Consider the following 15,581-nt stretch of genomic DNA (forward strand, 5'->3'; position numbering starts at 1 on the left):
ACTTAAAATACGAATGGGCTTGATTTTCAGGCCCTAGGCCTAAATTTTGGTGATGCATCTAATGGTTAGAATAGATTTCATATAATCATCACAATTAGCCATGTTAGTGCCTCGATTTTGTCAATGATGTGAGCTAGAGTCTTTTGAGTCGGTTGAGCCTTCATAGGAAGGCATTGAAATCCGAAGACTTAAAAACGTAAAGCATCAAGGCCGAAGATAACAAGTAAATCATAAGGTGCCTTAGTAAACCTAGCCCTAAAATACCTTAAGTACCAAAACAACCAATCTTTAAATGATTCTCTAAATGGGTAAACATTTAATTCATCTAAACCAAGCCTTAGACCCTTTAATGAACATGTTAAGTTTGCCTTTAAAGTGGTTTGAATCTATTGTTAAAAAGATAATCAAAATAGTGGACTTTTGATTGTTGTCGATCGAAGTTCAATCGATCAATGGCCCTGGTCAATCGGTCGATGGACTTATCCTGAACGATTGACGCCAGCCGAAATCGTCCAACAAGCTTATGCCTGGAATTCATTTTGTTCGATCAATCGATGGCACTCAAAAGTGTCCAGCATTTAAAAAAAAAAATTATTATTGAAAATCTATTTTGCTCTATTGATCGATTGAAAGTGCCATTTTCTGCCTGTTTTATAACTATTGGAACTTGACTTATTTAAATATGGCATTTGGACCTTGAGCATTGTAAGGAGTTTTTGGTAGATTTGAAGCCTAGGTATGTTCTCACTTATATAACCTAATCATATCCTCTAGTAACTTGAGTTCATGACATCCACTTTGTGATTCACTACTTGGTATGAGCATTCCAAGCTCAAGTTGATGGTGGGCATAATTTCTTAGATTCTCTAGTGTTTAGACTTCAGACTCATAGGTAAATCATTGTCTAAACATCCTAGAATCCTCAATTAAATGAATTCTCTCTTTGGAAATGACTAAGCCTTATTTGTAAGAGATTCTCCACTACCCCATCCTCTCATTACTTTGGTCACCTTATTGGAGAATCAAATGTAAGATGATTGATCATAAGAGCTTAAGTATCTACATTAATGATCAAGAGATCAAATGAAAAACTGATTCAAGTATAAGAGAGCATTTAAAAAAAGCATCTCAAGAAGTTCCATCAACGGAGCTCAATCTGACAAATAAGGTTATCATTTTTAGAGTCCACATACCCTTTCCATATGTAGGATTGAGTATATATTTTGTGAACCAAACTCGCATAAGTTCTTATGTAGGGCTGTATCACCACCAATACAGGTGAGTAAGTGTGTAAGTTCTTGTATAGGCCTTCGATGGGAGTGTATGTATGTAAGACCTTGTGTAGGCATTCGGCGGGAGTATATGCTTGTAAATATTAGGTGTGCATTTATTGAAAACTTCTAAGATAGTGAAATTAGTTCAGGTGATGATTAAACAAAAAATTAAACAATTTATAAATATTCTTGTTAAATGTGTATATGAAGATATGACATGATGCATGCTCTTTCCAAACAACAATCCATTTCAAGCAACTTTAATGCTTATTTCACATATGTCAATACTTCCTCACAGGCAACATAATGCCAAATCGCAAGTCCTATATAATGCAATGCGGTGAATGCACATGTTAGTTGAGTAGTTATTAGGTTTCATTCATCTAGTATATTGGAAAAACCAGGGTACTCTCATTTTATCGTGGTCTCAATTGAATCATTAAGTTCGGGGCGGTCGAAGAGGCTCCTTACCTGTGTCTCTTAATTTGTATTCAGGTTTACCACCTAAACGATAACTCCCCAATCAATGTAAGCTAACACTAGCCCGACCAACTAGCCCGACCAATCACTAAAGACCTATATGGCACAGCCTAGACTCACAGGGTAAGGTGGCTCATCGACGGGTGGAGGGCGCCCACAAATAATATAAGAGTCATCACCCAAACACAAATGTGGAGCGATCACAATATCATTATAATTGGATGCACTAGGCTCATAGCCTTCTTGAATGCTCATTGGTCACTATGGGGAGGTTCGTCACCCCAGCGTTGGCCAATAACTTGGATACATCGTCTCATACTACCATGCTGGCTTATGAGTCTTCTGGATCGTACCACTAATGGTTAAAAATAAACTCATTCAATGGTAACGGGATATCCTAGATTCTATTCAGAGTTATCGTACATTATGAACACACATGGTCAGTCAATTATTAGGCTAATTTGATTGACTTGCAGAACTCCGGTGTAACCGGCATTGGGTGCAAGCATCCCATGTAGTCCCGTTACTGTATGTTGTCTGTGTTTGACCTGAGTCGATCGAAAAATCCTAGGGTGGCTGACCTAATGCGGGCCACCTCTTAGTTCTAGTGGTTAGTCGACTGTCTGAACATTGTAAGCAATCCTAAATATCGTTACGGACTAAACAATTTGTCATGTAGTCATAGCGAGATTTTATATGAAGCGCGGATTCAATGACACATCCACTTAGGCATTTCATCAAACGTATGAGCATAAGTGGAACAATATATTCACTTGGGCATTTCATCAAACATATGATCATCAATAGAGCAATATGTTCACTTAGGCACATATGAATATCAATAAAACAACACATTCAATCACTTAGGCATTTCATCAAACATGTAAGCATTCACAAACAACTAATAACACATGTTGCAATCAAATTAGAAATATAGATATATTAGTAATCAACAAGTCATTCACAATAAGATATCATTAACTGAGACCTCAAGGGTCGATAAATGGAAATTTAGGCATAATGGTCTACACCTTAAGAGGGGATTTCTAATCTTTGATCTCATAGGGTTAGGTTTTTGGAGAAAATCACAAATTCTTAATGTAAAGCAAGGAAGTATCATTAATCACAAGTAAAGTAGGTATAAGTTACGAAATCAAAGGGTTAACTGCAAGTCTTACCTCCAGTTGTAAGTGGCGGTAGATTAAGTGAATGATTCAGTAAGCTAAATGGTTTAATCGATGAGATATTAACCCCTACGCATCAAGATCTTTCCCTTTCTTTCACACTAACTCTCTTCCTCTTTCTCTCTTCTTCTCTTTCTCTATTCCTTTATCTCCTTTTCTCATAAGGCATGAAATTCGCATGGGAATAAAGGAGGCACCCAAATGCCCTATTTATAGCACCAGGTTTTGTGCAAATGGCCTTAAGTGCTGGGTTTTTACTATACTAGCCTTATGAGAGTGTGTTTCTACCCTTTTGGGGCCCTTACGAGACGATACCCACCGTAGGATAGTTGGCTCTAGTGATGATTTATGCATAGGAACAATCAGCCCGTCATTTAAATGCGTTGATCGACATGTATGATTAGAAGTCAATTCGACGGTCACTGACCATCGATTGGGCCCGTGACTATACGGATCTGTGTAGGACATTACTCTAAGTTGTTGCCCTAAATTTGGTCAAAATTTAATGGCCCTAAAGCCACAACTTCGGCAAAGACCGTACACAGGCTACTAACTAAAATTCTGGATTTATTCCAGGAATATTCATACATCCCATGCACCTACCTTGCAAGTCCAATTTGAGTTATTCAAGACACTATCTTAAATCAACATCCGCGATGGACGTTAAGCCCTATAAGACGGTCGTTATTTTATAGTTTCGAGTCTAGCAGACCCCTAACATGCGATCTAGATCTAATCTAGTGAATCTGGGCATTTTCGAAATAAATTGGGCAGTGAGGTTTCTTGTGAGCAATGATTAGGGTTTGGATTAGATGATTTCATAGTGCGGCCTATTTGTAATTAGCGGAAACAATGATTCGACTCTAATCACGATAATTAATAACCATTATTCAACTATATTTGAAACTACCTAATTTAGTAAAATATACTAAAATAGAAAATTTTAATTTAATCATATAGGATTATTCCTAGTATGATTAGAAGAAATTTCTAAGAAGATATCGAGTATAAAAACTCTAAGATGAAAAAGATACGAACGGCCCATCAACAAGGTGTAGTTACAGAAATTTTTTAGTTTCAATAAGTCTATTTCATATAATATTTTTGGCACTTTTAGTTACTAGATTTTTTTATATTTTTTTTAATAGTTCATCATCAAGTCCAATTTAGCCTCACCAAATTTCATTATATTTCGAGTTCTGAAAAAATTCTAAAAAATCTTTAAGTATCGGTTGCCTGAAATCAAGATTTTTGGTATAGTTTCCAAAATGCCCTAAAATTAACCTTCTTTACATATTATTTTTATTTATTATTTATTTTTATATGAAACTAGACTCATTAATCTTCAATATGGCTTTTGAATCACTTTAATCAAAGTTATAAAACAAAATAAATCAATTTTTTAAGTCGGTGCACCGAACCTGTTAAAATCTAAAATGAAGAAAATTGTTGAACATGGGGGTGGCGGTGGCACCGCCACCTGTTGTCCATTTTTGGCGGTGGCACCACCGGGGACTGTTTAAAATCCCATTTTGTGGCCTTTGCACAGCTGGATTGGTGGTGACACCACCGGGGTCGGTCCCTACTCTTTAAAGTTTAAACTTCCACTCTTTCGAGCAGTTTTGGTGGATCCCACATCACTCATTTTGGTCTCAAACACGTACGAGTGCATACATGGACATGCATTCAAATCGATAAATCAAATGTGACGCCCAAAGACGTCCATATCCAAGTTAGTAAAAATCTGAGACGTTACATTTTTATTTATGCTTATGAATTGAATTAGTAAATATAAATGTGTGAATAAATTGAATGCTTAGTGTTTAACTTAATTGCACACACTTGATATATCAATATCTCACCCATAGACTAGTAGCTCAATTAATTGATTTTTTTTTTTTTTTTGTAGTATATGAGAATTGGACCTTTATCTCTTAATTGTATTTTGTTGGTAAATTCATTTAATTAAGCAAAGAATTTTAAGTGGTTCTATTTACCCCCTTTAGGAATTAGCTGTAATTCTAAGCTCTATTGAGCTTCCGCATGCCATGGTAGATAATCCATGCAATTTTAAGTCATGTAACAATTAAATGTGAATCTCCTAACTATTTTTACATGGCCCACCTATTCAAACTGTACTGAAATTATTTAAAAAATAGACACTACACTTGATTTTGATGGGGCCCGCTGTGATGTTTATGTAAGATCCACAATGACCATTAGATATTTAGTCTTGTATTAGGCATAAATACAAAATATTATGCTAACTTGTGATTCTAGTGGACCACACCAAAAGAAATAGTTGGAAGAGAGATGTCCAGCCTTGATTTTTGTAGTACCCACCATGATAATTATATGAAATCTAATTCAACAATTAGATTCCACATAAAAATTTAGGCATTGTCTAAAAATCATACTTATTCATGATTCAAGTGGCGCGCACTCGTGGAAAAAGTTTGGAGGATAAGCATCCACCTGTATACTCTTCAATCATGTGGTTCACCTAAAAAATGGAGCCACCAACCTATTGACTTGCACAAGCAAAGTGACAAAAGCTAGTGGAATGATACAATATTAATGAGTAACCTTTGCAAAAACCTTTTTGAAAATGGTACCTCAATGTAAAATACATATGAATTAGGTAAAAAACCATACTGTTTCAGAGTATCAAATAAACTACCCATTTATTTCGAAAAATTTTCCTATGTAAACTTCACTTTTAGCTGAGCAACCTACCTAAGCTTCCAAAACTTTACTTTTCATTTCTATGCCTTGGAGCCATTTTTGGACAAAAATATCATTGCTATACAAAAAATTCATCTTTGTGTCTTTGTATTTCTTTCTGAAATCATCTCGTCTATTCGTATTTCTTCCTAAAAATGTTTCTTTGTTTTTCTTCCTAAAATCTTCACTTCGTTTTCTTCATTACTTCAAACTAGTTACATTGAAGAGTGATTTGATTTGGGATTTGAAGAGAGATTTGAAAGGATAGAAGAAGAAGATGGTGCCTCCATCTAAGAAGCCACGTATTGCAGGTATAATCATTTTGGTGAATTTTCACCAGTACACGGTCAATATTCACCATGTACTTGGTCAATATTCACCCTATACTCGGTCAATTTTCACTTGTACTCATTCAATATTTACTTGTACTCGGTGAATTTTTAGTTGTACTCGATCAATTTTCACCTATAATCTGTCAATTTTCACATGTACTCAGTGAATCCTATACTCGATGAATTTTCACCGGTACTCAATCAATTTTCACATGTACTTAGTGAATTTTTACCTATACTCGATGAATTTTCACATGTACTCGGTCAATTTTCACTTATACTCGGTAAATTTTCACCTGTGAAAAAGTGACGGTTGAAAACCGCTTCAACACCTATAATTAATGAATTTACGATGGTTAAAAACCATCTCAACACCTATACTCAGTGAATTTACAATGGTTAAATATCGTCTCAATACATGTACTTGGTGAATTTTCACCTGTAATCATTCAATTTTTACCTCTACTCAATGAATCTTATACTCGAAGAATTTTCACCTATACTCAATCAAATTTCACATATACTTAATGAAATTTCACTTGTACTTGGTAAATTTTCACATGTACTTGGTCAATTTAAACCTATACTTCGTGAATTGTCACCTATGAAAAAATGACGGTTGAAAACCATCTCAACACTCAACACTTGCACTGTGAATATACTCAGGTGATTTTTCCCGTATTCGGTGAGATTTCACTTGTATCAACAATTGCACTTAGTGAATTTTTACCTGTACTCGGTCAATTTTCATGTACTTGGTAAAGTTTCACCTGAAAAAGAACGACGATTGAAAAGAGTCTCAAATCTCAATTACCAACGGCATTTACCTGTACTCGGTTAATTTTCTTCAGTGAATTTTCACCTATACTTGGTCAATTCCTCTATACTCAATCAAATCCTCTGTACTTGGTTAATTTCACCGAGACAGTGATATTCACAGATAAGTTTTTTAATTTCATTACAAAAAAACATGTTCATTATACATTCTTACCTCACACAACCATTGTTCCAATGAAACATGAGTTCAAAAAGAAGAAAAAGAGTGCGATGAAGTGAAAAATGATTTCAAAATAGAAAACTATAATGCGACCGATTTGAAGTAATGAACAAAACCTTGAGAAAAAATTACATATGTAAAATGTCAATCAAGAAGAAAAATGAAGAGAAGATGGGTTTTTGGATTTTTTTGATATAACCGAATGAAAGAACTATAACCCGAAAAATAAAAATATTTTTGTTAAAATAAAGCTAATCCACATCACAGGCATTTAGAAATGGAAAATAAAGTTTAGAAGGTTCAGTTAAGCTGACAAATCAAAAGTAAAACTACAAATAGAAATTTCTCGTTTATTGGAAAGTGCCAGGGGCTGTGTGGAACCCACGGAAATGTCCATAACAAATGATCTACCCCGTCCATCTGTTTTTAAATACCACAACAGGGCAGGAGTCTGTTTTTAAATACCACAACAGGGCAGGAGTCTAAAAATATGGCATATCTGAAACTCAAGTAGGCTATCCCAAACGAAATAGTGGGAGCAAAAACATCAACTGTTGAAACCTTCCTGGCACTGACCATGGCGTTTATGTGCCTTCCAAACCCTAGAGTTATTACACTCAGATATACTGTAGGTACAAATATCATCTGGATATAAATCGGATTGCGTACGGAGTTGCTCAGGGCGCTCTTATCATACTGAGTAAACTCTATTAGCCCCACCGTGAATGTATCTGGTCTATCCATGCCGTCCATCCGTTTTTTCATCTTATTTTCGGGGTTGAGAACAAAATTTAAGCATACTCAAAGATAAAGTGCACCATACCATAGGAAATAGTGGGGATAATGATTTCCACCGTTGAAACCTTTCTAGGCCCCACAGTGATGTTTATTTCTCATCCAACGTGTTCATAAGATCACACAGATATGGATGAAGGGAAAACACAAATACAAGCTTGATCCAAAACTTCTGTGGCCCCCAAGAAATTTTCAATGGTAGATGTTCAATTCACACTGTTTCCTGTGGTGTGGTCCACTTGATGTTTGGATATACTTAATTTCTAAGATCAAGTCTTAAAATTATCTGATAAAATGGATGGACGGAGTGGATAAAATATATAAATCACGGTGGACCCCACAGAGTTTACTCAGTACGCAGTCCGCTTCCGCCCGGAGTCGGTGGCAGTCGGCTTCCCATTTATTTAGGGCGCGGCTTCTGCATACCCGAATCTACCGAGGTCGGTGGATCCCTTACTGGGGGGCCACCGCGATGCATGTGCCTTACATCCATGCCGTCCATCCATTTGGACGGCTCATTTTAGTTCATGTTAACAAAGACGAAGTAGATCCAAATCTTAGGTGAAACAGTGGTGATTGAACACCCACCATTAAAAGTTTCTTAGAAGCCGCTCGAATGTTCAATTACCACTATTTACTGTGGTGTGGTCCACCGGATATCTGGATCTGCTTTATTTTTGGATCATGCCCCCGAATGAACTGTCCAAATAGATGGACAGCATGGATATACGGCATATCACAGTGGGCCCACAGTTACGGATATCCACCGAAGCCATGCCATTTATTCAAGAATCTTGGACATGTGACCAAAGTCTCAAATGGTATACTTGGAAACTGACCATCTAACTCACTGTCTCCACCTAAAGCACGTGGTGGAACATGGCCAAGACATGTGGTGATGGAACTTTCCAAGTGCTTGGTTGGTACATTTTTTTACTTTTAGGTTGGATCCTCTACAATCATCTGTACAATGAGCTTTCCATCCAACTCCTATTCTTATTGCCTATCTTGATGTTGTCATGATATCCAATCTGTCCTTAAGGGTCTGCCCACTGTGAAATTGGAACCCATTTAAAAATCCAGCCAATCTGATCATCATATGGGCCACTATATGAATCTGGGATTTTAGGTCGTTGTCCATTGTTTTTTATGGTGTTGTCCGTGCAATTATTTTTATGTCATTCAACATGTGTGTCAGGTGAAGCCACTAAGATAATGAAACTTTCAAAATAAGACTTATTCAGTCATGATGATGACGGGCTCCAACTAAGAAAATAATAGACAACCACTCAAAAATCTCCAAATTCATCTGTTGGCTTAACCGATGCTTGGAATGGTTTGATTTTGGGGTGGCCAACTTTCATAGTTGGGATACCCTTCTAGACGTGTTTGATGCCTTGGATTCACCTCAGTCGTCCTCAGAAGGTTTGTAGATAAACTTTTTTTCTCATTTCACTATATATCAAGGAAGTGAATTCGGTGCAGCCCCCCGCCTCACTAACCACCGTGCGGCCCTGGCGATAGAGCCCACCGTATATTTTGTATATCTGTCCCCTTAATCTATTTTTTCAGCTCATTTTACATTATCATGAGCCCAAAGATGAAGTAGATTGAAATATCAGGTAGACCTATAATAAGAAACAGTGGTATTTGAATACCTAACATTAAAAACTTCTTAGGATCACAATAATGTTTATTTTCCATCCAACTTGTAGATAAAGCCACGCATACATAGATAAAGATGAAAAACAAATATCAGTTAGATTCAAAACTTTTGTAACCTTAAAAATGTTTTTTTAAAAAGTTTTAATAGCCAATCACCACTACTTTTGAGTACCGTGAGATTTAGATCTACTTCATTTTTTGAATTATGCCTTAAAATAAGTTGAAAAAATGGACGGTAGCGTGTATAGACAAAATATACATCAAAGTAGACCCGCGATCAGGGCTGCACCATGTTGGGTGAGGCAGGGGCTGCACCTGATCGACTCCGGGTTATGGACCCAAGAATCTACCGGCTAATGTCTTATCAACTTACCTATCATGTGATGCCAGGCAACTGCACATGCAGAACTCACTTTGGGCCTGTTCAGTGCAATGGATTTAACCCAAGAATCTACCGTTCAATGTCTTATCAACTTACCTATGATCTGATGCCAGGCAACTGCACATGCAGAGCTCACTTTTGGCCTGTTTAGTGCAATGGATTCAACCAAGTTAGAATTCGTGTACAACTTTGTGTTTGTTTACGAGAACCGACAGGTGAGTTATGCCTCGATTGTCGTGTGAATGGATAATTGAGCATAACGAGGATCTTACTAAGATTCAGAAAAATCTGATGCAAGATGTGTCGGAAGCTTTGATGTTTGAACCCTGTACTTTCCTATCTAATAGCCTGTCAAACAACTATTTACACTAAAAGCTTAAGCTGTGTTGTATCAATGTATATCAAGGAACTTTATCACTGTCATTTCCAAATTTGATTGTGTGTAAGGCGACGGAACAGAGTGAGATGCTCGCCCATCTTCTCCATTTTTGTAAGCCAAGATGGAAGAAAGGTTGGTGTCTACATAAATGAAGGAGATTTGCTATTGGTAATGGTAGATCACTATCGGCCTGAGAATGGCAAGCAACGCACATTGATCGTTGCTCATTTTCAAAGGGATTTTTTGGCTAGAGAGTGGATGTGCTTGAGGGTAGAACATTCCAACCTCCCAGGAGACAGTTTTCTGATATGCTACAGCCTAACAGAGAGTCGGATCCGTAGATTTACACTGCTGTATTGCCCATAACCGTTGATTTATTATGTCATTGTGTCTGATTTCTGTTGCCTTGACATTGTCTCATGCATGTTGAATTTAGTTGCCGGATTGCCTGTTTTTGGTTGATTTTCATTGCTGGATTGTATGATTTTCATTGATTTATATGGCTGGAAAAACTATTTTTTGGGGATTTCCGTTGTCGGGATGTCTAATTTTTGTTGATCTCATTTGTGACCATAGTCGCGATGGAAACGGCGGTATTTGTGTTTGTCTCATTGGCCGGCCTCTGTCTTCATGCAACTCGGCTAATGCAGTAGCCTCTAATCTCAGATGTCGAGTAGAATTTGCTCCGGAAATGTGTTGAGAGGAGTATACAAGCTGAACTTGCTCTCGGGTCTTTTACTCAGCCTCCTATCTTGGGAGGCATTATCGTCCAACCTCCTTTTGTTCGCATGTTGTGGTATTTCATGTCTCCGCCTCTTCCCTTTAGATGAGGGCTTGGAGGTCTGGTTGCTTTTACGCGAGCCGAAGAATTCCTCAGCGTTTGTGTATTTCTGTGCTCGACTGATGAGTTCGCTGAGAGTGGATGGTGGATTCTTTCCTATCGAGAATAAGAACCTTCCCTCCTTAAGCTTGCTGATCATTGCAGACAGCGCCATCTTGTTAGAGTATTCATCTACTTGCAGGGCCTCCTCATTGAAGTGAGAAATGCAGTCTTTCAATGACTCTCCGCTTTTTTGCTTGAGGGTAAGCAAGTGGGTTGATAGCTTCCGACTCTTCTTGCCGACGATAAATTGAGTTAGGAATGATCTACTGAGCTCGGCGAAGGTGCTGATTGACTTCGTCTTAAGCTGTCGATACCAATTCCCGGCTGCCCTAGTGAGAGTTATCGAGAAAGCTCGGCACATCATCGCCTTCGAGACGAATTGAATCTGCATCCACGAGCGGTAAGACTCCTGTAACGCCCTGAAATTCGGGGGTCGAGCATAACTCAGCTCCCGAGTTCCAAAACATCACTTATGCAACATAATTAATGAATGATGTATGTTGACTGTATTAGCACATAAACATGGGATAGATTAAGCCAAAACGCAGATATGATTCAGGGATAAGTGAATAAAGCAAGCGGAAGACTTATAGTAAAATATGTGTACAAGTGTAAGTCCCTGAATCATATCTGCGTTTTGGCTTAATCTATCCCATGTTTATGTGCTAATACAGTCAACATACATCATTCATTAATTATGTTGCATAAGTGATGTTTTGGAACTCGGGAGCTGAGTTATGCTCGACCCCCGAATTTCAGGGCGTTACAAGTTGGTATCAGAGCATGATCTGGATTAAACCGGACCTGGGTTATGGTCACACACCGCACGTTGTCGCCACTATAGTGTATTTGGGTGCGGGTCTATCATCGCTTTGTGTTTGTGCTCCGTAGTTTCTATCGGCGAAAGTTTCTTGAAAACCTTTACCGAGATCGAGTCTGTACTCTTACCTGATCACACACAGCGACCCGAAATCTTTCCTAGACCTTCTCTTACTGAGTGTAGACGGTCTATCTTCCCTTTTTTCATCTTTAAACCTTCCAGAAATCGCTGTTTGAATCAGATTTCTGTCAGAATGACCCGATAGGCTTCAAACTACACAAGGGGCCAATCGGGGCATTTTCTGTGGGACCCAGGGGGGGAACCACATCATTTGGACCAAGGAGGACCAGGAGGATCTCGCCAAATCGGCGAGGCATCGCCGATATGTCCAGAGACCGGCGATGCCATCGCCGGTTCGGCGAGGGATCGCCGGTCGACGGGCCAGGCGGGCCGGGCTGACGCGGGCCGATCGTCCCTAGGCTCAATGTGGCCCACCCCTCCACGGTTTTCATTTTAAAACCCTTCATTTCATCTATTTCCTTCACAACACCCACCTCCAAGCTTTCCTTTTCTTCCAAAACCTCTCCAAACTCTCTCAAATCTCTCCCAAATCTTCATCTTCCTTCCATTTTCGTGCAAAACCCATCACCCCATTCTCAAATCTTCTATTCCATTGCTGATTTCTCCATCTTTCCCTCTCATTTGAGCCCTTTCATTTCCTTTTTTGGCTCATAGTTGTGTGGAAGCTTCACCATCTTCCTATTTCTCTCTTTCTCTCATTTCTCATGGCCCTCTTTGAGATTGTGACGGCCATCTTTTCCATTTCTTCCCTTCTTTCCTTGATGGGGAAGAAGAGAGTGCCCATGGATGAAGCCGGGCTGAGCCGCCCAACCCGTGCACGGAGGCCGAGAGGTGCTGCCGCTAGCACGTCCGCCACGCGCGAGTTCCAGACGAAGCGGGACCTCGATCCTCGAGCTCCTGTCAGTAGGACCTTGTTGGCGGAATTGTCGCATGGAGTCTATGAGGGGCGTAGAGTCCTTTTTTAGGCTCATGTTGATCCGCGGCTCTTTGGAGAGTTCTTTTTGTTGGAGCGCCTAGAAGGGGCCGGTTGGGGTCCCTTGTTCGAAGGCGAGTATCGCGCGAATGCTAGCACTGTTCGGGCCTTCTATGCCAACATTCTGGAGCCTTCGCTGGATCCTCTGCAGTTCAAGATTCCCTGTGGTAGCGGTCGAGTTGGAATTGTCAATGTTGCTTTGATATCCCGACTCTTGAAGGTGCCACTTGGGGAAGTGCATGCCAGCGAGAAGAATGTGGACAGTGTGCGCGAGAGGGATCGTCGCACCCGATCCTTGTGTGGTCGTCTGGTTGAATGGCAGCCGAATAGGAGTCTTCTGGCTTCTTTCATGACGGACGACTTCCGTTTGCTTCACCACATCTTTACGTTCAATGTATATCCAAGGTGGAGCAATCGCAGCGAGTGTATGCGCCTGATGGTTGATTTTCTATATCAGGTGGGGCAGGATGCGAAGTTGTGTGTGCCGATGTACGTCCTGCGTCAGATTATTCTCATCGCTCGTTCGAGTAGACGGACCGAGTCTCTTCCCTTTGGCCGCCTCATTTGCAAGATCGCACATGAGTTTGGCTATAGGCTTGGAGCTGAGAAGCCGGTCCCTGTTCGCCATATCAACTTGAGGACCCTTAAGCCGATGGAGGTTGGTTCTGGTCGGTTGCCTCCGAGGGTGAGGCCGGGTCTGAGAGTGGTGATGATGAGAGTTATGCAAGGCGGTGCGGAGTCTAGGGAAGAAGCGAGCAAGACGAGGAAGAGATTGAGGCACGAGATTCGAGTGATCGCTCTCCTCCCGTGGTGCCAGAGCAGGGCAGAGCAAGTTGCCAGAGATGCCCGTCTTACACGGCTTGAAGAAGGGCAAGCTGCTTTACGCCAGGAGATGGTTGATCTTCGAGGCTTGGTTAAGCACAAGTTTAAGAAGATGTCCCGGACTTTGAAGTCTATCCTGTGTTGCTTGCAGGATAAGGGTGCTCCGCCTCCATCTCCTGATTCCGACGAGTAGCTGTCGTCGTGGCCGTCTTTGCTTTGTTGTGTTTTTCTTTCCGTGTGTAGTCGTTGTTGGCTTGTAGTTGGAGTTGTTGTAGTGTTGTAGTTGTTAGTGGTTGTAGTTGTTGTGGTTGTTTGAAGTGTTAGATGTTGTTGTTTTCATGCTTTCCTAGTCGTGATTCATGTATTGCTGCACTACTTGTATTGCGACGATTTTGGTTAATGGAATGCATGTTGTTTGTTTTTGGAGTTGTGCTGTGTTGTTGTTGTGTGGATGGATTATGTGACTTAGAATCTGACAGGTTGCATCCTTTGATTTAATGTAGGGATGCCTCCTAAGGGTTCGAAGACTTCGGCCCGTCTTTCTCTGATTGAGTCGCTTGTTGGGGTTCCTCCTGAGCGATAGCCAGTCAGATCCACAGGCGGGTCCATCTCGGGCCGGTGTTGGGTCGACACCTATGGCTCCTCCAGTCACAGCCTCGGTTAGTGAGCCGAGCCTTGCTCCTTCTTCTGCTTCACCTGTTGATAGGTGTTGATGCAGTAATAGCAGATTCAGCAGCAGCAGCACCAGCAGTAGCAGCAGCAGCAGCAGGAGTTCCTCTCCTCCATGGCTGGCATCTTTGATATCCCTAAGGGGCGACTCCACCTGTTTCACCTATGCCTCCATCTGGGAGTGCCAGTGCAAGTGTCAGTGCCAGCGGCACATTCGAACGATTCCAGCACTTGAGACCTCCTACTTTTGCGGGTTCTCATGGACCCGAGGAGGCCGAGTATTGGATTGACCGCATCTCCAAGATGCTGAGACCGTTGCACTGCTCTGAGGTCGAGCAGGTTGAGCTTGCCACCTTCATGTTTGAGAAGGAGGCCGGTTTGTGGTGGGACAGTGTGCTTCGCTGTCGAGGAGGACTTCGTGTGGTCGTGGCGGGCGTTTGAGGCGCGCTTCCACGAGAAGTATTTCCGGTCGTAACGACATGAGAAGGAGAGTGAGTTCCTTCGCCTCCGCCAGGAGGGTTATCGGTTACGGAGTATGAGAACCGGTTACTGAGTTGGGGCGGTATGTTCCTTTGATCTGGGCGATCAACCGATGAGGATGCGGCATTTTTCGAGGGCTTGAGACCTGATATTCATCGAAGATTTGCTGTGGCAGCATTTCTTCATATGCGGAGCTAGTGAGCATGTCCTTACGAGCAGAGCAGACGGAGATAGAGCGTCCCGCATGCGAGCACCGATGCCTCCTAGGCCGAGACCGGATTTCCAGTGGTGCACCTTTCCTTGGCAAGAGGCCGCGTGTTGATTCTCCTCCGAGGCGTTCGGCGCCGCCCGCTCATGAGAGCTGATCTGAGATGTTCTTATTGTGGGAAGGTTGGGCACTTGGACCGTTTCGCTTTCCCGTATGCGAGCAGGTGGTTTTACTCCACCGCAGAGGGTTAGCCGTCCGATGCCTCCGGTTATTTCTCCTCCTCCTCTTCGATCAGCGCCAGCTCATCCATCCTTCAGACCTGTAGTTCCTGGTTTCAGGCCACCTCAGCGGCCCATGGTTCCTCCGCCGAATCGTCAGCAGCAGGCTCGTGTTCATGCGCTTTCAGCTGAAGCGCCTATGTCTGACTTGGTGC

The 15,581-nt window shown here is 41.1% G+C and overlaps 1 protein-coding gene across 1 annotated transcript; it reads right to left on the minus strand.

The window, feature by feature from the left end:
- Positions 1-10,874: 10,874 nt before the first annotated feature.
- On the minus strand, positions 10,875-11,486 carry LOC131249549 (uncharacterized). Its single transcript, XM_058250354.1, has one exon. It carries the CDS (start codon positions 11,484-11,486, stop codon positions 10,875-10,877), a length of 612 nt encoding a protein of 203 aa, XP_058106337.1.
- Positions 11,487-15,581: the final 4,095 nt, after the last annotated feature.

This window comes from Magnolia sinica, chromosome 6 (genome assembly GCF_029962835.1).
Source record: "Magnolia sinica isolate HGM2019 chromosome 6, MsV1, whole genome shotgun sequence".
Lineage (NCBI taxonomy): Eukaryota > Viridiplantae > Streptophyta > Magnoliopsida > Magnoliales > Magnoliaceae > Magnolia > Magnolia sinica.